The sequence below is a fragment of the Borostomias antarcticus genome (genome assembly GCF_949987555.1).
Source record: "Borostomias antarcticus genome assembly, chromosome: 18".
In the NCBI taxonomy this organism is placed as follows: Eukaryota; Metazoa; Chordata; class Actinopteri; order Stomiiformes; family Stomiidae; genus Borostomias; species Borostomias antarcticus.
Window position 1 is genome coordinate 15,963,008 of NC_140251.1, and position 20,227 is coordinate 15,983,234.

Consider the following 20,227-nt stretch of genomic DNA (forward strand, 5'->3'; position numbering starts at 1 on the left):
AGGGGAGCAGCGGAGAGAGGGAGCGACAGCACCTGGTCCGGCTTTAGCCTCCCCTCTCGCCTTATTGACAGCCTGATAAGCGGAGAGAGGCCGTTCGGTTTCCAGCGGTGATTTGGAGAAGCACGCAGTGTTCTCCAGGATCTCTTGCACAGTCTTTAATGCCCAAACATTCAACTAAGAAATCTATCTATCTATCTATCTATCTATCTATCTATCTATCTATCTATCTATCTATCTATCTATCTATCTATCTATCTATCTATCTATCTATCTATCTATCTATTCTATTATTTTCTATTCTATATTTAACCATTTGTAACAATAGAAGAACCCTCTGAAAAAGGTTCCAAATAGAACCATTTTCAGATCAAGGTGCTGGAACCCTGTATGCCTTGTCTTTCTGACCTGAAAATGGTTCTATAAAGATATGGATATGAATAAGAGTTATAGGCTATTGAAACTTCAGAGTATTCTTCTTAAGGGTTCTAAAGCATATCCACTTCTTTTGTAAACTATTGAAATTGATGACATGCCTTTTATTTCACGCAACTGACCCTAAAAGACAACCTGTGAACATAGACTAAGAATAGGCTATTATTGTTTTAAATTTGTTTAAATTATGTTTTCTCGTAATAATGTAGCCTCTCAAATAGGTCAATAATCAATCCATTCGTGTTTTGTTTTGTTTGTGTTTTGCCTATAGGAGAGCGTTGGAACATCTTTAACAAGGAAAGGCTACTCACTGACTGCCTGGGGTAATAGTCTGAAGTGACGTACGGCGGCACTTCGGCCAATCACTGCCAGGTTGAGGATGATATTAGTCGAAAGTTGGTTAGAGCGGCAGGGTTTTTATTCACATCGATTTGTCGAAATCGGCTGACAATTAGGCTATGTGAAAAACACCGGAGTCTAAACTTCATCTTTCGCACATTCATGGTGGGTCTATATTGGAACGAAAACGCGGACTGGAATCAAACCGAAGTGGATTGTTTAGGCTAATCACAGGTAAGACCTCTTCACTCTCAACCTTCTTCAACGGGTAACTCCTGATTCTAAAGGACACTGTTGGGCCTATAACTGTTCCGCTGAACATCCCCAACGAGAGAGTCGGGGAAATGTGACAAATTAAACGTGCTTAAATGTTCTTAATCTTCACTTTAGACGTTAGTTATTGGCCATGTGTAGGCAAGGGTTAAACGTGCAAAAACGACACCTCGGTTAATAGCATTTAGACTAGGCCAGGTCCTCTGAGTGCTCTCCCCGTTTTTGTTGTCCTACCGTCACATAGCCTATAGTGCGACATAACGGCTGTGCAGCAAATATGTGTAGCCTGTAGGCTATACGTTTATCGTAGGCTATATTTAGGCCTACATAGATACAACTCCATAATGAGGAATGTCATGCAAACGAATCTGCCAATGGAACACAATCAGATGTTCAGATGTTTCAATTAGGCAATTTATTTATTTAACAAAAAAAACTTGACAAAGCACTATATGAACAGTCTGCTGAACATGGTGTTATGTGTGTGATTTCGGTGTAGGCCCGCTGCATTACGCATTAACAGATTTTTTTTTACTTGACCTTCCTCCAAACATCAAGTCACTTGGTCTTTACATCATGTAGGCCGGTGGTAGGCTACTACAAATAGCCTAATATCTCTCTCTCTCTCTCTCTCTCTCTCTCTCTCTCTCTCTCTCTCTCTATCTCTCTCTCTGTGTAATATACATGTAATGTGCTAATAGTAAACCGCACCTGCAGCGCACTTCACCTTTCCAGCTACCAAAGCCTAAAGGAGAAACATAGAGTATAGGTCCAACAAATCAGCAATCTGCATGTGTAATCAATTAGTCTATAGACTGATGGTGCATACCAACTTATTAATATATTTTACACGCACTGACTTTTCATAATAATTGCCAGCACCAATTTTGCAGGAATGTTTTATTTCATAGCCAACATTCACTTAAGTTAATATTTTCTACTCTCTCTCCTTCCCTCCCTTCCTCTCTGTCACTGTGTTCCCAAGGATGACGTCAGGTAGTGCCTCCCTCCCTTTATGATTTTTTTTGTTCCCAACTTTTTAGGAGGTCCTCAAAGACCACTTTACCCAAGGGAAAAAAAACATCGACAAGATTCCCCTCTTTCCCATGGTCTGAGAGCACTCGCTGCTAATCCGGAGCAAGCTAATTGTTTTCATAATAACATTTAGCCTACAGCTCGTGGGTTTCTTCCCGGGCTGCTCTAACGAATGGATCTGGCTTTACGTTTGTTTTGTTTTCCTACTCTTTTACTGGTTTCAACAAGTTCCATCTGCGATCAAGTCAAGTAACAAGATCACTCAACCAAAACAAGAGAAAGGGGGATTAGGCTACCTCTCTGCAAAGTGATCCAGTAGCCTTATTGTTTACGTAGCCATTGGAACAACTGGTTGATCTGAGATCTGTTGGAGTGGGAACAAGGACCTGGGTTTGTACTCTATAAGATAATAATTGTTGTTTGTCTATCTGTTCTTTTCAAAAGTTAATGTGGACGAAAAACGTTTCTTTTAATTGTCCACAACTATAACTAACGCGCTGCCAGAGTTCCTCACGTGCCTGGCCAGCCTAGTAGCCTACTCCTGAGAAGTCGTTGGCAACCATAAAAGAAAATACTGTATTCGCAGTAAACCATTCATAAAGTTCATAAACCTGACGCCACACATTTCCCTCGATTTATATGCAACACAACTCTGGTATCTGAATTTGAATCGACAAGCTTTGATTTGGGACCAGAAAATAAACATTCCTTGTCGATGATTGAGGTTTGGACAAACTTCCCTGAATCCAACGTAATAAAGTCCCGAAACGTGACAACGGAGACTGCAGTCGATCGCACTGTCACTTCTTTGCACTGCCGAAGAGTTGGGAAACAAGTGCATAACAAACGTTCGGCGCTGTGGGGTTTTGCTGCACATATTTTCAGAAGAAAAGAGAGGAGAGGAATGACTGTTATTAGAAAATATTGGAGTGGCGTAGGTTCACCACGGGGACTGGAGATGACAGTGCATGACGGTCGCCGCAGCTCATTATCTCGCTCCTATTCAGCCCTCCTTTCATTGCGATGCAAACTCCCTGGCAGTGTCGTTTGTCTCCTCATTGTCCTATAGTTGGGAATGCGATGGTTGTCAGGACTCTTATTCAGACTGGAGATAGTTTATTGATGAGCTCTGACTTTTAGCACTTTTCACATGTCAGTGGAAGTCAAGTGTATGCATCCACGACTTCATTTTATGCTGTGCGCGTACACACACTTTTCGTACACCCCCAGCACGCCGCAGCCCCCCTCGTTTCTTATTCCACGACCCGGAATCTGTTCCATTTGAACAAATGATTGGAGCACCCCTACCCGAGACTGGTGCTTGCAGTGTAACCTCAAATACGGGCACGGAGGGGTTGCTTTGGGGTGTACTGAGGTGTGCGTTAATACGCAGGCATTCAACAAATGTAGTTAGGGTGTGTGGTCATGACTGCAAATACATTTGCTTATTTATTCTATATTTAAACCTGCATTCTCTAGCAACGCTGGGCTCACATAGTCGACTTCCATGAAATACTTAGTATACTTAGTTTTTCACGAGCATTTCGTGTTTTCTTATCGTCAAATCAACTGGATTGTGTTTGTTTATGGGTAAATAGATTTGTTCACGGGATGTAATGTCAGAATACAGCATATGCGCAGAGTTTTTGGAGAGCTGCAGTAAAGGCAATGCATGCTGCAATCTAGGCCTATGTGTAAACACAACATAATGACTAACTCTGAGCACTTCATTCAAAGTGTAGTCCATTGATGGCTCTCTAGTTTTACGCGTTTTAGGACATGTTAGGATGCGCAGTAAGGCTATTGTATTGTGCAGCAAAAGCAACGTATGTGGATTAACTACGCCGTCCTCTTCTTCAGAGGATTTAGCGGCCCATAAATGATCGAAAATGAAGTCAGACTATAAACGGTTAACGCTGATCCACTCGGGGTCGGCGCGGACCATGTGCTCCGTGCCTGCGCGTCCATTTGTAACTCAGGTTCACGGTTAGTGCAGAAAAGCCTGTCTGCCTTCCGCGGCGCGCTAGAGCCTGCATGGCCGACATACACTTTCCATTCCTTTCCTATTTCCCTCATTAACACTCAATAGCATTTTCTGAGAGCAGTCGGCTATTCGTTTATGTGTATATATGTGTGTGTGTGTGTGTGTGTGTGTGTGTGTGTGTGTGTGTGTGTTTGAGAGAGAGAGAGGAGGGGGGATTTGCATGTGCAGAGTGATTAGTGGGTTTGAAAAGCGAGTTGAGGCTCTGCCCCGTTTCCCGCTCTGGCAGCTCGAGGTAGGAGGAAGTGTTTCTCTACAGCATGATGACAGAGGTCAGCCACCGCTAATGGGCCAGAGAGTAAGAGGAGAGGAGGAGAGGCACACACCAGGACCTGGAACACACATACATTTAATACACTAGTGGTACCTACCACCATCTCCAATCAGCATAGGTGCGCCTGCCTGCACCCCCCTCCTCTCCTCTCTCTCTCTCCCTCTCTCTCTCTCTCTCTCTCTCTCTCTCTCTCTCTCTCGCTCGCTCACTTGAGCGCACATTTTCAGTCTCGCGCAGTCCTGACATTCCATTTTATTGTCAATCTCTGCTTCCTTCGCAGGGATTTCTTTCTCCATTCAAGACCACTTGGACAATATAACACGGGGCTAACTCCACCGAAAGGGTTACATCCAGCACTGTGGCTCCCTATCTTTCACGCTCAGACTCATCACCCAGGGTTTTGGCAGCGGAACGCAGGATGCCTCAAAAAGGTAAGCCCCGATATCTTAGCACTTTATCACACATTTTATATAGTGTGTATTGTGTTCTTATGCCACTATTAGCTAGTGTATATCTGACATTTTCAAGATCAAATAGCTAAATAGAATAAAAATATCGCTGTATTTGTAAATCAAAATTCCACGCCAATAATATGGGAGTTAGGTAAAATCGTCTCAAAAGTTTCTAGTGCTGGTATCGGATTGAACGAAGGGCGCTCTGCGGGGTTGTTGGTAGTTTGATCGTTTCGGCTCACTTCCTATACGATGTTATTGCTTGTAGCCTATTCTGTCATTGCTTGGGGATAGATTAATGCGTATTTAGGACAGGAAAGAGTAAAAAGTCAGGTTAGGGACGCAATGATCTGATGAAGAGGGTTGTCAGTTTGAATCATACAGTCAGACTCACCCGGGCGACGCCATCACAAACACAACGGGAACAACTTTCCCCCAAGTTTGGAGTCTGCTAATGCATTTCATCATTTTATTTAATCAATAGATTAATTCAATTGAATTACCATAACGTGTGACAGAATACATTGATCTTTAAAAAAAAAACAACTGTTATTTAGGTTTGGTAAATAATAGGCTAATATAGGCATGCATTTGACTAAAATGCATAGCAAACAATATAACAGTGACATAGGCTATTATGCAACATATATGTTTTTAATTCACCATATTGAAAATACTTTTCTTTTTAATCAGAAAAGGCTAATATGACTACATGGGTCCAACATGTATTGTTTAATATGATCTGAACCCATAGGAAAATTAATGTGTGTGACACATTATACATAGGCTACTGTATAAAATGTATTAACTTAATGGGAAGTTGTTATGCTTTTAAGTTACGTGAGAGAACAATATAGGCAAATATGAGAAGCATATTTAATCAAAATTAAAATAGACAAACCATTTATTGTGTGCGTCGTATTTACATAAGACGATGTATAGGCTTAATTGCCTAATTCATTATGTTCATTCGATCTTTTTCTCAAGTGATTTTTGTCAGTTTGGTTGTCAATTGTACATTGATTACGTTATTCTATAACTAATTCAAGTGAATTTGCTAATTTTGTTATTTGGCAGGATTTGGTTTGTAACTGATTTGGCTTTGGGAATAAACCAAAAGCCAATATTCATCCTTTACGTTGATGAAGGAATATGAATACAGCAGATAGCAAATACATTTAAGATTGTGTAGGGTTATACTATAAAATTATATGGTTAGGCCATGTGCTATGTTTTGATAGAAATTACAACAGTTTCTTTGAAATATCTCCACACATTGTGCAGCACAGCTTCGTTCGTTTATGTGTGGATGCACACTGTAAATACACACAGTCCATAGCCTGTTTAAAAAGGAGGAACATAAAAAGAAAGAAAATCAAAGCTTGGACTATTTCCTTAGTGGCCTCCTTTTCGGCAAATGTTTTGAATGGGCTCTTTATCGCAATTGTCTTTTTCAAATTGAGCTCCCCGCTGTGCTGTTGTGTCCTTTTTACAACCTTTAACGACACACACCAGTAACACAATTACCACTGGATATTTATAACGAGAAATTGCGTTTCTACTTTCCAAAACGAGACCCACAAAAAAGCATAGGGCTACGGACCCAGGGTCAGGGCGAGCAGCATATAGCCTATCTGTGGCAGAGAGGGGGGGCTGTTCAGAGCTGGGATGCAGTAGGAGGGGGTTGCTCTCAGTCCCTTCAGCTCTTTGTATCCCTCGGAGTTGTTGGTACGTTTAGTTCGAGGCTGTGTAGCTAGTTAGGGAGCCTGAATTTTCCTCTCTGAGCTGTGATGTAGGAGCAGAAAGGACGCCATTGTTGAAATTCTGCAGGCTTTGTTGGCCAGCCTTCACCCCCTCCTGATTTCACTTTCCTGGGCAGCCAAGCGAAGCAGACAGCGTGTGTCACTGCACCAATACATCTAAAGAGACCCTAAACGTTGCTATATTACTAAACTTTGGGTCAGCGTAAAATGTGCAAGTAGCCTAGCCTATTCCAGCTTTGCGGAAAATTATCACAAATGCAGGTTACTTTATGAGGTTTGCATTGCACTCCAACATGGCTAACCGTGGGCTGGCATAAAATGCAAAATAGTTTCCGAATGATTTCTTCATATGCAAATGTATGGTAATATCCATAACTTTATGCATGAACTTCATCCCCAATGCAAAGCTGCAGAAATGCGTAACCTGAATGATACTTTAATCTCAGTTGAAAATACGGTAGTTAAATCGAAGTTAAAAGGATCGAAAGCTAAGGTGTACTAATAAAATGTTTTGCTTTGTCCTAGGGAACTATTGTTAACTAGAGAACAGCAGATGAGAGAGTCTTTAAATTGTTTTAAGCGGACAGTCCACACTGTTTCCAGGCAAGTTAAACACTGAATCTATATAATAGAGTTAACAGCACAAAAGGTTATATTAAAGTATGCTCTCATATTCTGGAATATGAATGCACACCAATTTGCATCCTGAGTTTAGTCTTGTGTAACACAGTGTCCCCCTCTGTAATTGTTCAGTTGCACCAAATCAATCCATGTGCTGCATTATGTAGCCTATGTGAGTATTGTAGTATTATTACTGTGCAAATACTGACCTTTTTCCTTGTTTCTCCATGACCAATAGAATACTATAACCGGGCCACGTGGGAGTCTGGGGTAGCCTCCATGATGCAGAACAGTAAGTCATTTTTAAATCATCTTGAGGTGTTGGGAGGGACTGTGCTGTGAGGAGACTGGTGAAAGGTGCATTAGGAAGCTGCCAGTGAATGTGAAGCATGATATCAACTTTTCAATTGCTGTTTGTTTGTGTGTTGTCTGGTAAAGTTCAATCATATTGATTCAGACATTGCATTTTCATTATTTGGTTAGGGTTATGATGTGTATTGTAGGCATAGGCCTGCATACAACCCTGTAGCCTATCAACTGAGACAATATCAGTGAGGGAAACTGTGCTGCTGTGATGTTATTGCAGCAATGCTATGTTGTTCAAGTGAGGGCATATGCTCAAATACCTGTACATAACCAGACATTTAAAAAGCATGACTTGATACATATTCATTCAGAGATACACAAAGAAAGAAAGAAAGAAAGAAAGAAAGAAAGAAAGAAAGACAAGAGAGAAAGAGGTTCTGCTTCATTATGATAATAAATAATTGCAGAACCGAGTTGAATTAATGCGGACATAGTCTATCAATTCCCATCCTTCTTTATGTACACACTAATGGACATCCACGCCTCTCCTGGGGATGTGTTGCTTATGAAGATGTTGTTCCAGTCCTCAGTGTGTGTGTGGGAGAAATGATGTGCTCAAATGAGACTTCCAGAGTCTCTGTTTATGAATACATTGGACTGGTAAAAGTCAGTGCAATATTATCCTAGCCAGGCTTTGTGAAGTGTAAACACAAGCAAGAAATAGGCAAATATGTAACTTCACCGTATATTCAGCAAGAATCGTTTATTTTGACTGTTGAAGAGAAATGAACTAGAATATCATAAATCATTATTTTGTGTGGTGGGCAGAATGGCAAAAAATGATACATATTTTCTTTCTTAATGCTGGACAAGAGGTGTATGACATCTGTAACGAAGGTGTGTGGAATGGCTTACTCTTATTCTTCTCTCTAAACGACACGTGTGTGCTGCAATGTGTGTTTCACCGCCTAATACACATTCTGTTAAAGTATTGCTTTGGCTTATAGCATATGTACTTGTAGGCCTACTTCATGGATATGTCATATTCAGTAGTGAATATAAGTATGTACATGGATTAGAGGGGAGATGTGACGCCTGAACTTGAAAGACATCCAACCAAACAAAGCATCTGTATCTAGGTCATCTAAAGTAGGGCAGATGAAATAATTGAGCGGTGACGTGGACTCAAATTCCAGCTCACATTAGAAATCTGAGGCTCTTATTTCCATAAGAGACGTGTTAATGTTGTCATATGTACATGAATGTCACGCCAGATCAATGACTTGGACCATGTCCAAATTCACGTCATATGTAGGCCTACACACCTTTTAATACCGGCTTCTGATCAGATGTTTTTTATAATCAAGCCCGTGGGACCTCGGTCTTCCTGTTGCTTTTCCCCATGCCATCGTATACAATTGATGGCAATGGACTGTCGCAATGTTATTAGTCAGTGATCCCCTGAACGAATAACTGTGGGGATATGATTCGGGTTGAGGCCTACAGATTGTCTAAAGGTCACGCTGCGGGCTCTGTGGGCTTTGTCTAATAACTCCCGGTGTCTACGGAACTGAGCGTCCAAATTGACACCATATGTTTTCCTATTAATTGACTCGCAATAATAGAAGGCGCATAATCATTGCCACCGGGCTAGATCGACGCCATTCACCTTGGGGAATTATATAATGATTAAGACTTATAACCTCTAGAGCGAAAGTTAGATTTTATTTTCTTATCTGAGTTTGCAGCGATCAGCGGGGTTTATTTGAGAAGTGAGCACTAGGCCTTTATGAGAGGCGCTCTGAAAGCCAATAAATCTTCAATATGCTTTTCCCAGCTGACCCATTAAATGCACAATAGACAATTGATTTAATCTAATCCTGGATTTAACCTCCAAAAATTACACTGTAAATGTGTTTTTTTCCCAGTCAATTCCTGAGCACATATTTAAGTGAAAATCCGGCATGCTGCATGTTATTGTTTTACGCATGGTATAGCCTCAACTGTAAAATTCACAAAAACGTATGCAATCTAGAAAATATATTAAATTGCGAATACCCTACTAAAATGCAGTATTAGGCTATTTTAAATAACAATAGCGTGTCTATTACAATAACCTAACAACAGATATACAACATGAAGTAGAGATGTTTCTTGCAGACTCCCAACACGAGTGTAAATGACCGCGTTACTCCGTCTCTCGGAGAAAAAAAGAATGTCACTCCTGATATAGTGAGAAGGATGCGCGCCCCCATCCGCGTGCCCGTGCACGCCACAGCCCCCTGGCTACCATAAAACGAAGCTTCCCTTGAAGGGTAAATGGGTAGAGTCCAATTTAGTCAGAGTGATATCCAAATGCAGACAGAAAGGGTCGTTTTATCATGCTACTATTTGTCGTGACGATGCGATTTTCAAAAGCAGAGCAGTGTCATGAAGTGACATGCCTGCCACAAGTGTTCCAACTGATCTTCTCAATTAGCCTTCCATGCATGATCCAGGGCGACTTCCGCCTATTTCCAGAAATTAAGCTCAAACTTGACGTGCAGCTAGCTTTATTTTAAAGACAAATGTCAGGCAGGCTCATCATATTTCCCCCCTCTTCTATATCTGGAGCTATTTATTGCTAAGGAGCTCGTGCTCTTGGAGTCAATTTAACGGGAGGCTTGGAAGGGAAGGGAGCGGAGAAGTAAAGCAAAAGGGCGAGGCTTTTTCCACGGTTGGCTTCAGGTTTGGTTAGGTTTTTCTGGGCAATCCTTACTGCTGGATATACTGGTAATTAACTGCCATGAAATTACCGGGGTTTCCTATAAGTGTTTATGGTGTTTGGGCTTGTGTAGTATAAAGTTGACATACTGTGGGATAAGGGGACGATTTGTGTTTGTGAAAGTCTTGGCATTATACTGTAATCACTACTTTATAAGGCTGTGCCGTAAATAGCACTACGCCATTTGAGCTGTTTAAGGTCTTTGCAAAGATGTGCAAAACGCGGCTCAGTGGGCTGGAGATGTTTACGGGATCATACCGCCGCTCATAGCGCATACCGCTGACGCGTAATCAGTGTTCTGCATGTATGATTAGAATAAGATTGTTCAAGATAATGATATTGCCAGCATATCCGGAAAGCATTTCAAACATATGACAGATAAACAATGGTAATAATTACGGGGTATGCTAATTCCAACATTATGTTACCCCCACCCCCCTTCACACACACATGTTTGGTGCTGAACGTTCCCATTTTGTTTACTTGCTTCTCCTGTTATGCTTAATAACTTTTTTTTGCATACAGTTTAGCACTAAACGCTTGCATCGAGGACATCTGTAGGCTATATCCAGTCGAGTGGCTGCTTCATTTTTATTTATTTTTTTAAATTGTTTTTATCACTAAAGCTTTTGATGAGTGCCTCAACTAAGGAGCCCGTGAACACGTCTGTTCTCAGGTCACAGCGGAGTGAACCAACTTGGCGGAGTGTTCGTGAACGGGAGACCCCTGCCCGACTCCACCCGACAGAAAATAGTCGAGCTTGCCCACAGCGGCGCGCGGCCATGCGATATCTCCAGGATTCTGCAGGTGATTGCATCCTATCCCGCCATCGCGCACGCACTGTGTACATTTGATACACAATGGGATGTCTTCTGTATATGCAATGAATGTAATAACTGAATGCAAACATGTTTTGTAATAGTCCAATGCCAATTTAACAACGGCTCTCATTTCTGTGGCTTTAACTGCGGCTGGTTTGATAATGAATAATAGTGCACGTTTGCATTGAGCATTCATGCATTCAGTGAGACCTTTTTTTTGGTGTGAATTTAATTTGAATATTTACATTGGGAAACAATGTTACAGGCTACTGTATTATTTCAGTTCACATACAATCAGAACTGATTGCATTTCGCAAGGACACCGTACAGACCTCCCATAATTAAACATAGGCTTGATCTACGTGTTTTGTACACAAGATTGCCTCATCCACAAAAGATGCATTTTAACAGAGTAGCATTTAAGGTATATTTCTTGTGTTATAGACCCATGATGATGCAAAAGTACAAGTGCTGGACAATGAAAACGTAAGCGTAACATTGTTTGAAGAATACATATTTAATTCACATTAGTCTTAAATAATGTATGTGATTTGTGTCTATTGTTTTCTATCCAGGTATCCAACGGCTGCGTGAGTAAAATCCTTGGGAGATACTATGAGACTGGCTCCATCCGACCAAGGGCGATCGGAGGTAGCAAGCCGAGGGTAGCGACTCCTGAGGTGGTCGGCAAAATTGCCCAATACAAGAGGGAGTGCCCTTCAATCTTCGCGTGGGAAATCCGAGACAGACTGCTCTCCGAGGGGGTGTGCACAAACGATAATATACCCAGTGTAAGTTCATTGAGTGTAAGTTACTATCATTTCATACGCTTCAAATAAATGCACTGAGTAAAAAAAGAAAGAAAAGACCGTGATGCACAACTGCCCTCCTTTTGGATAGACAACGCATCGCTTTTATGCATTGCTATTGACGCTATATAATCACAATTGTATTGATCATTGTTTAACTCTCACTTCAGTAATATTTTCTTTTCTCCGCAACAATGTTGTTTAATGGGATTGGAATGCATACTATAATTAGACAGATATGCTACCAAACTGCCACCACAACAAGGGGAGCGCCGTGTAATTAATGTGGGGCATTTTTGGTTTGTCTTTCAGGTGTCGTCGATAAACAGGGTACTGCGCAACCTGGCTAGCGAAAAGCAACAGATGGGCGCAGATGGCATGTATGAAAAGCTGAGAATGCTGAACGGTCAGACGGGCACGTGGGGGACCCGGCCGGGCTGGTATCCCGGAACCGCGGTGCCAGGACAGCCCAACCCAGGTAGGCGCTATCACCTGCATTTGACGACAGGATTGTCATCATGAAAATTAATCATAAAATAATGATCAATATTGTATATAATAATAATAATAATAATAACAATTATTATTATTATTATTATTATTATTATTATTAGTAGTAGTAGTAGGCCTAGTAGTAGTAGTCAATATCAGGTCAATTATTAACCTAATTAAATTAGGAGGTGCCACGCATGTTACCACAAATGCACCTGCTTCATGCATGGCAGCCTGCCTACATTCCTGTACGGCCATATTGATTGATTGACTGCTATGCTTTAATATTGCAGTAAACATAGGCATGTGTACATTATAGATAATTTACATCCACTGATTTATCTCAAATATCATGCTGATTTCCAGACAAACTTAATTTTCCAGTAACTCCTTGTTTGGTTTGGACCCGTCTGTGCACCCATGAGTTCGTGTTTTGAATGATCTGTCTCCCTTTCCTCCACTCTCTTCTGCAAACCTGCACAAGGATGGGGAAAACACTAGGCAGTGTGTGGGATATCTCTACAAAGGCTGTTTCTGTCACACGCAAGAATTTGTTATGGGAACAGCTCTGTCGCTATGTAATTGCTCATTAGAGAACGTTTTGTTTCTCATTAGGGCGACATGAATAAGCGTCTAGTTTAGCGAGACAGCTGTAGAAATGTTCCACGGGAGACCCCTGGACACGATATGGCACCACTTGCCAATTAGACATGTCAGTTTTAAGAGAACCAAACAATAGCCTGTAGGATGGACACACTATACAAAGAACCGTTTTCCCCTATTTTCATGTCTGCCTGTGAAAGCAGGTTTAACTCATTTTTAATGGTAAACAGCCCCACCTGCCTCGCTAGTCTGACAACAGTTTTTTCCTACCTTAAATACTTACTATTCTATAGTCATATTTGGACTGGAATGCGTTTCGGAGAGTTGATACACACAACATGTATATTATGTTGTAGAGCTATAATTTTCACGTGGCTAATCAAATTTTATTCATATTTAGATGTTAGAATGAGGGAACCAACGACAAAAACGTTAATAATTATATTATGCCATTATTTCACTATCCATATTGATAGTAATCATCATTATTATTATTATTATTATTAGTAGTAGTATTGGTATTAATATAAGAATAATAATAGGCTGATAATAATAATATAATCGTTAATGATAGCCTAATTATTATAACAATTAGGCCTATGTTATTAATAATAGTACTACAGGTACCACAACAAATACAAACTAATAATATAATAATAATAATAATAATAATAATAATAATACCAACATGAAGCATAGATTATGACGGTGGTGATGATGATGATGATGATGATTAGGCCTTTCGTTCTTTTTTGTTGTTGCAATGACTGCATGATAGGCCTGGTGAAAAAAAGGGGGGTTGTTTGCATGCAGTCCCCATCACCTACAGGCTCACGTTCTTTCCCTAGCTTTCTCACTCTGAAATCCTAACATCATATGTTTCTTTACGCATTGACATAAGTGTCTACTTGCATGGAGTGCGATTTCAGGGGCATTAAGAATCCATTACTCCAGCAGCATACGGCAGGGAGAGGTCTCCGAGGGAGAGAAATATGGTCTCAATCTGATAAATGCCACGCAACAGTGAATAAAACACTGGCTTCATCGAGAGTGACAGCTCCCCAAAAAGAGACAACTCTTTCGCAAGGAGAGAGGGGTGAAAGCTTTCTCTGGCGATTTCGTGTTTTTAGGGATCAACGTGACAGTTTTTTCTCATCTCTTTTTCTCACCCAGCTCTAAAGCCGTTTAGAGGGTTTAGACACATTCCCTTTCAGAGGGTCTTACAATGTTGCATGTCTTTTGGTGCAAGATGCCGCAAACGGTTCGCTATCTTTCTGCCTAGTTTTACGCCTCACTGATTGTGACACGTGATACTAAGGAATGGTTTTATTTCCCAGCGTCTTTTTTATTTAAAGAAAACAAATCCCAAATCTAGCGACAGTTGGTCTGGTTACGGGATAATAGGACACACATTCACTCCTTTTGACGGATTAGCTCTGAGAGTGGGCTTGTAGCATACTGGCCACCGATAGGCTTTCTCTCAGGACACAAGAGAGCTATTTAAAGAGGATAACTTAATCATCTCATGTTTACAATGACACACACTCCTCGCTTTGAATAATGCATTTATATTTAGGCCTATTTCCAAAAGACGTAGACTTGAGGTTTAATGCCCAATGTGGTGCTGTTTCATTTGCGTACTGAAAAACGAAGGCTACGCTACTTCATTTATGTTTTGTTTTTTTGGGGGGGCAGTATCGATGTTTGAACTTTATTAAATGATTACAATAGGCTACCAAAATGATTGCCCAATCGCCCATATTGTCCATGCTGACAACTAACTAGGCCTACTCTCCTCATCCTATCTTTGAAAGTGGTTGAGCGATATAAGCGTTTCTAGACGATAATTACGAAGTCATCAAACTGTCAAAGCAGCTTCTGATATTCAATTAGGTTGCATATGTGATGCTATGAGACCTAAACAAGTGTCCTAACAGAGCTGTGGAGGGAAGCCTGTCAACTCACAGCCGGTTTCTCTGTCTCCTTTATGTCGCAGTTCCAGTATAGATGTGTCCCATTCAGTATGTGGCCGGGGTGTTTCCTTTCATTCCCCGAAGAAGGCATAAATCCTAGCTGGTGTTGAACTAGCTAAAGCTGGGAGACAGTGATTAATGATAGTAGTGCGTAAAGGTTAACACACCGAGTTGAAAAGTCGTTTGACTGGAATCCTTGAGTTACAATGAGGAGCACTACAGGCTTCGAGAGAATCCTTTTGTCGGGCCCCACCAATTGTGTTCTAAATTCTACCCACGAAAGTTTGCCAACCCCTCCACAGCCCGTGAATTTAATAGTTTCCCTTACTCCTCTGACATTGTAATCCTGAACAGCAGCTTCGTTTATTCAAGTGTTGTTAAAAAAAGTGTTTGTGATCACTCCAATGGCTATATAAATGTCCATATGGTGGCTTTTGAAAATAGGGTACATTTTGGTTATTGTAAAAGGAATTCAGGGGATTTGAGCTGATATAGTTTTTCTTCATTTTTCAGATGGTTGCCCACAGTCAGACGCTGGAGGTGAGAACACTAATTCAATAAGTTCTAATGGTGAAGACTCGGACGAGACCCAAATGAGACTTCAGCTGAAAAGAAAATTGCAGAGGAACCGCACATCATTCACACAGGAACAAATAGAAGCACTTGAGAAAGGTAAAAATGACCACATGCGTATGTCCCAAGTGAATTACAGTCATTACACAGTCAATAATGCTACAAAACTGTTTTGTGCACCAAGGCAATTCCTTGTTTGTGTGTGTAGGCTACATAATATCACAGAGGTGCATTGCATCAATGTAGCCTTTGAATAGGCTAACCAGTATGTTTTTTGTTTGTTTGTTTGTTTTTGGGTTGTCCTTTTAGAGTTCGAGAGAACTCATTATCCGGATGTATTTGCAAGGGAAAGACTGGCGGCCAAAATTGACCTCCCTGAAGCTAGAATACAGGTAGGCCTCAAGTTCCCGTCCTGAGCATCACCATGGGATTTATGTAAACACATTTGAACATAAGTTAATATAAGTGATCTTCAAATGCTAACTTATGCTAAATCATTGTGGTTTCAGGTGTGGTTTTCAAATAGAAGGGCAAAGTGGAGGAGGGAGGAGAAACTCCGGAATCAAAGACGGCAAGCTAGTAATTCCTCCAGTCACATCCCCATCAGTAGCAGCTTCAGCACTAGCCTTTACCAGCCTATCCCTCAGCCCTCAACACCAGGTATGGGATGGATATCCTGTCAGAAACCTCCAGGCCTAGTGTCATCTGGTGGCTCAGCCAAGCCATCATTGTATTCAGTTATGCTCTCCGTACGGGCCACTAGAGCCTGTAACATTTTTAAACACATGCTTACAGTTATAGAAAGCATGTAATGATTTGTGTCTTTTGTTGTTGTTGTGTGTGTGTGTGTGTGTGTTAGTGTGCACGTTCCATTCCTCCATATTTGTGGGTATTACTGTGGCCAGCAAACAAACTCTGACTGGGTTCTAAAAAAACTGGGTTCTGTCTGAATGCTGACGTCTTCTGTATGTCTCTCTGACATCTTCTACCTGTCTTTCCTCTCCTCTCCTCTCCCCTCCCCTCTTCCCCTCTCTTATCTCCCCTCTCCGCCTCTTCTCTCCTCGCACCTCATTTCCTCTCTCCTCCTCTCTTCTCTTCTTTCCTCTCCTCTATCCTGCAGTATCCTTCACATCAGGCTCCATGCTGGGCAGGCCTGACACGTCCCTCACCAATACATACAGCGCCCTGCCACCCATGCCTAGCTTCACCATGGCCAACAATCTGCCTATGCAAGTAAGTCATGCAGGTCACTTTTAACAACAACAACAACAACAACAACAATAACAGATTATATGGATGCAGCACTTGGGTTTCTTAAATGTAATTCCTTTATACTAAACCCATGTTATTTTGGCTACACGTAGTCAACCATGTGTGATAAAATTGTTGTACTATTTTAGTAGTATACTATTTCCCTAGTATAGAGATAACTCCTCTGTTGGTAGAAGCGTACTACCTGTTGGATGCTTTCTCTAGCATGCTTCACATGAGAAGTCTGGGGATACAGATAGCTAGACAGTAAGATGAAGACAGATGATGGATTCAATTGAATGTATTGTCCCTGAGCGATTTATCTTGGACAGTGAAGCTGACTGAGGTATTGAATCTCTTTGTGTGTTTTTTTTTCCCATCAGGCCCCTGTGCCCAGTCAGACATCCTCGTATTCCTGCATGCTGCCCACCAGTCCTTCAGTCAACGGGCGGAGCTACGACACTTATACCCCACCTCATATGCAGGCACATATGAACAGCCAATCAATGGCTGCCTCGGGCGTCACCTCCACAGGTAAACGAACAGGAAGGGAAAAGGATAGAGCAGAGCTTTGGTGAACATGTTAGAATCATATTCAAATGTCATCTGTGGAAGCTGTGGAACAGACATTGTATAACGCTGTTTGAGCTACTCATCCATTTATCTGTGTTCTTCGTGTTAGGTCTCGTCCTCCTGGCACAGTGTTTATCTGTCCTGCTGTGTGTCTGTATGATTCTGTATGGCTCCACAACTCATCCATGCCTCTGTGTTTGACCTGTCAGGTCTCATCTCCCCTGGAGTGTCTGTTCCAGTCCAAGTCCCAGGCAGTGAGGCCGACATGTCCCAGTACTGGCCCAGGCTACAGTAGGGGCCCTGCGTGTCATCAAAACGCCACTCCCTCTGCTCTCCCCGGGAGGACAAGACTGATCCATCAGTATTTCATCACAGATGTGAGACTCTAAAAGACTCTTATGAAGAGACTCTTTTGTACTGGGATTGTGCCATTCCCTATCATTGTTTGGACACGAAGACTTCAAGACAAAGAGAGGAAGAGAGAGCGAAAGGGACTCCTGTAAAGTGTCCTCTGTGAACATTCTAAATGGGAAAAAAAACTATCTCTGTTTTCAGTTTCCAACGTATGTCATTGTTGGTGTATTTGTAAATGGCCAGTTGTATGTCATGATAAAAAAAAAGAACAACAAGGATGGACACGTGAAACCGAATTGGTCTCGCTTGCTTTTCCTGAAAAAGAGGAACAGTTGTGAAGATTTTCTGACATGATATATAGTTTTTATCAACGTATTTCAAGAACCTCTACCTGTCTGTCTATATACAGAATGTGGACTCTGGTGAAACAAGTTTCCAGCGCTCCACAGCAGAGCTGGGGTCAAAAGCACTAGCTGGGGATGACAAGTCATTGCTCTGGTCATTTTTTTCCAAAGCTTGCTTGGGAAGCATTCAACTCTGAAGGGGGGAAAAAAGCCTTTTGGTAGCTAAAAACGGTAGATTGTGTATTCGATATAATTCAGTTTGTTATGTCGAAATGTAAGTATTTGTCTTCCCTAGCAATCTCCTGGAACAATTTCTATAATAAAATTAATTTCATTTATATTTCTCTATATATGTTTTATACACATTTTTCATTCATCCATAAATACATTTCCTTAAATCAAGTACATGTTCTGTTATGAAAAGTGTTTAATTGTGAATTTTACCAGATTTTGTGCATAGGATAGCCATAACTGCAGGACAGAGCAGGACTGTGTCAACTTTAACATTTAAACACATCCGACACAAACTATTGATTGTAATGTAAAAAAAAAAAAGAGACCAAAGCATTTATTTAATTTATGTAAAATAATTTTAATGTTCTTATGTAGTTTGTTGTTGCCAATTTAGTTAACATTTTGGTAACATTTAGAGGGAGTCAGAACTTTAGAGTAGACCGTACACACTGCACAATCAGTGCAACAGCATTTATTTCAGTTTTCTCATGCAACAATAAAGTACTCATCAATGAAACAGACATGGAATTATGCTGTATATAGAGGGAAAACAAAACATATATATGGCTGGACCGTGTATGGGTGTGCAAAATCGTGGCTATTTGCATAAATCTGCATAACACGATCCGGCCGACCAATGGTGTAACTTCACCACTGTTGTGGTCCAGCCAAAAAAGAAATAAGACAAAACTTGATAGCGTTTGAGTCAGAATACCTTCATTTATAGAGTAATGGAGATGGTCTTTCTGTACATCACTTATATCATAAGTATGACACATGTTTGCCATTCATCACATTATCATTAGGCCTACATTCAGACATGAATTCAGACATACAGACATGACAAGAAAGAGGGAGAGATGAAAGGAGAAGAAAGAAAGAAAGAAAGAAAGAAAGAAAGAAAGAAAGAAAGAAAGAGAAAGAAAGAAAGAAAGAAAGAAAGAAAGAAAGAAAGAAAGAAAGAAAGAAAGAAAGAAAGAAAGAAAGAAAGAAAGAAAGAAAGAAAGAAAGAAAGAAAGAAAGAAGAGTGTGTCAGTGGGCAAAGGGCCTTCTATACTTTCCTAGCCAGGATCAAACCACAGTCTTCTTCTGCTTGCAAAGCCCAAGCATATACCTTTAGACCAAGATGACAGCCTTGAGGACAGTCAGGATTATATTACATGGGGAGGTTTGTAACCAAGAGCTTGGTTCCAAACCACCTCTGCTACACACGATTGTTTATGATGGTTGTACCAGTCAGTCAGTGAGGAGTCCAGTCAGGCAGCTCAGACATGGCGGCCTTGAGCACTACCTGATGTATATGACGTCAGAGACACCATCCATCTCACGGCACACACACACACAGCCATTTACAAAATCCACTCAAGTATAGATGCGTCAGAAGTTGAGGTCGTTCCTAATGCAACAGAATGTTGCAAGCTATGTTATTCATGTTGAGCTAGTGATGTGCACATATTTAAACACCTCCATACTCCCATCTCTGGAGATCAAAAAGGAAGGTTTTGGCTCTGCTCTGTGCATGTCTGTCAGAGTAGGTATGTGATTAGTTATTGTGCCGTCACAGTTGTGTTGGTGAAACACTTCTGATTAAGCAAAAACACCTGAGGCATGTTGTTTCTAATGCCCCAAATGTGTTTTGGTTTGTACATGTAGAAACCGTGACTTTCCCAGATAGTTAGATTGTTTGCTGGATGGATTTTGTGTGTATTCACAGAGTTCCTCTTTAGGCTGGAGTTGTCAGCCAGGTCCAGGATCTGCCCATAGCCGCCTCTGACTACAGCTCTCAGTGCTTGGAAGTCCAGGTGCAGTTTTCCTGTTGCTACAGTTGCCAAGGGTTCACCACAAAATATACTGGATTCTGCCAGATTGAGTAAAACTCAGACAGCTCACCAGGAATGAT

At 41.1% G+C, this 20,227-nt stretch overlaps 1 protein-coding gene across 3 annotated transcripts; it reads left to right on the top strand.

Annotated features, from left to right (window-relative positions):
• Nucleotides 1-4,748: 4,748 nt before the first annotated feature.
• Nucleotides 4,749-17,690, top strand: LOC311321107 (paired box protein Pax-6-like; the record flags this gene model as incomplete). 3 transcript variants are annotated; one of them, XM_084453005.1, is made up of 13 exons in its annotated part: nucleotides 4,813-4,825; nucleotides 7,469-7,522; nucleotides 8,410-8,433; nucleotides 10,977-11,107; nucleotides 11,566-11,607; nucleotides 11,697-11,912; nucleotides 12,243-12,408; nucleotides 15,512-15,670; nucleotides 15,881-15,963; nucleotides 16,081-16,231; nucleotides 16,692-16,804; nucleotides 17,206-17,356; nucleotides 17,605-17,690. In XM_084453005.1, the coding sequence occupies 13 exons, from the start codon at nucleotides 4,813-4,815 to the stop codon at nucleotides 17,688-17,690; spliced, it is 1,389 nt and encodes a 462-aa protein (XP_084309131.1). The 3 variants fall into 3 exon arrangements, with proteins under 3 accessions (XP_084309132.1, XP_084309131.1, XP_084309133.1); XM_084453006.1 differs by lacking the exon at nucleotides 8,410-8,433 and having other exon boundaries at nucleotides 4,749-4,825; nucleotides 11,697-11,927; XM_084453007.1 differs by lacking the exons at nucleotides 4,813-4,825; nucleotides 7,469-7,522; nucleotides 8,410-8,433; nucleotides 11,566-11,607 and having other exon boundaries at nucleotides 10,985-11,107; nucleotides 11,697-11,711.
• Between the last annotated feature and the right edge of the window lie 2,537 nt (nucleotides 17,691-20,227).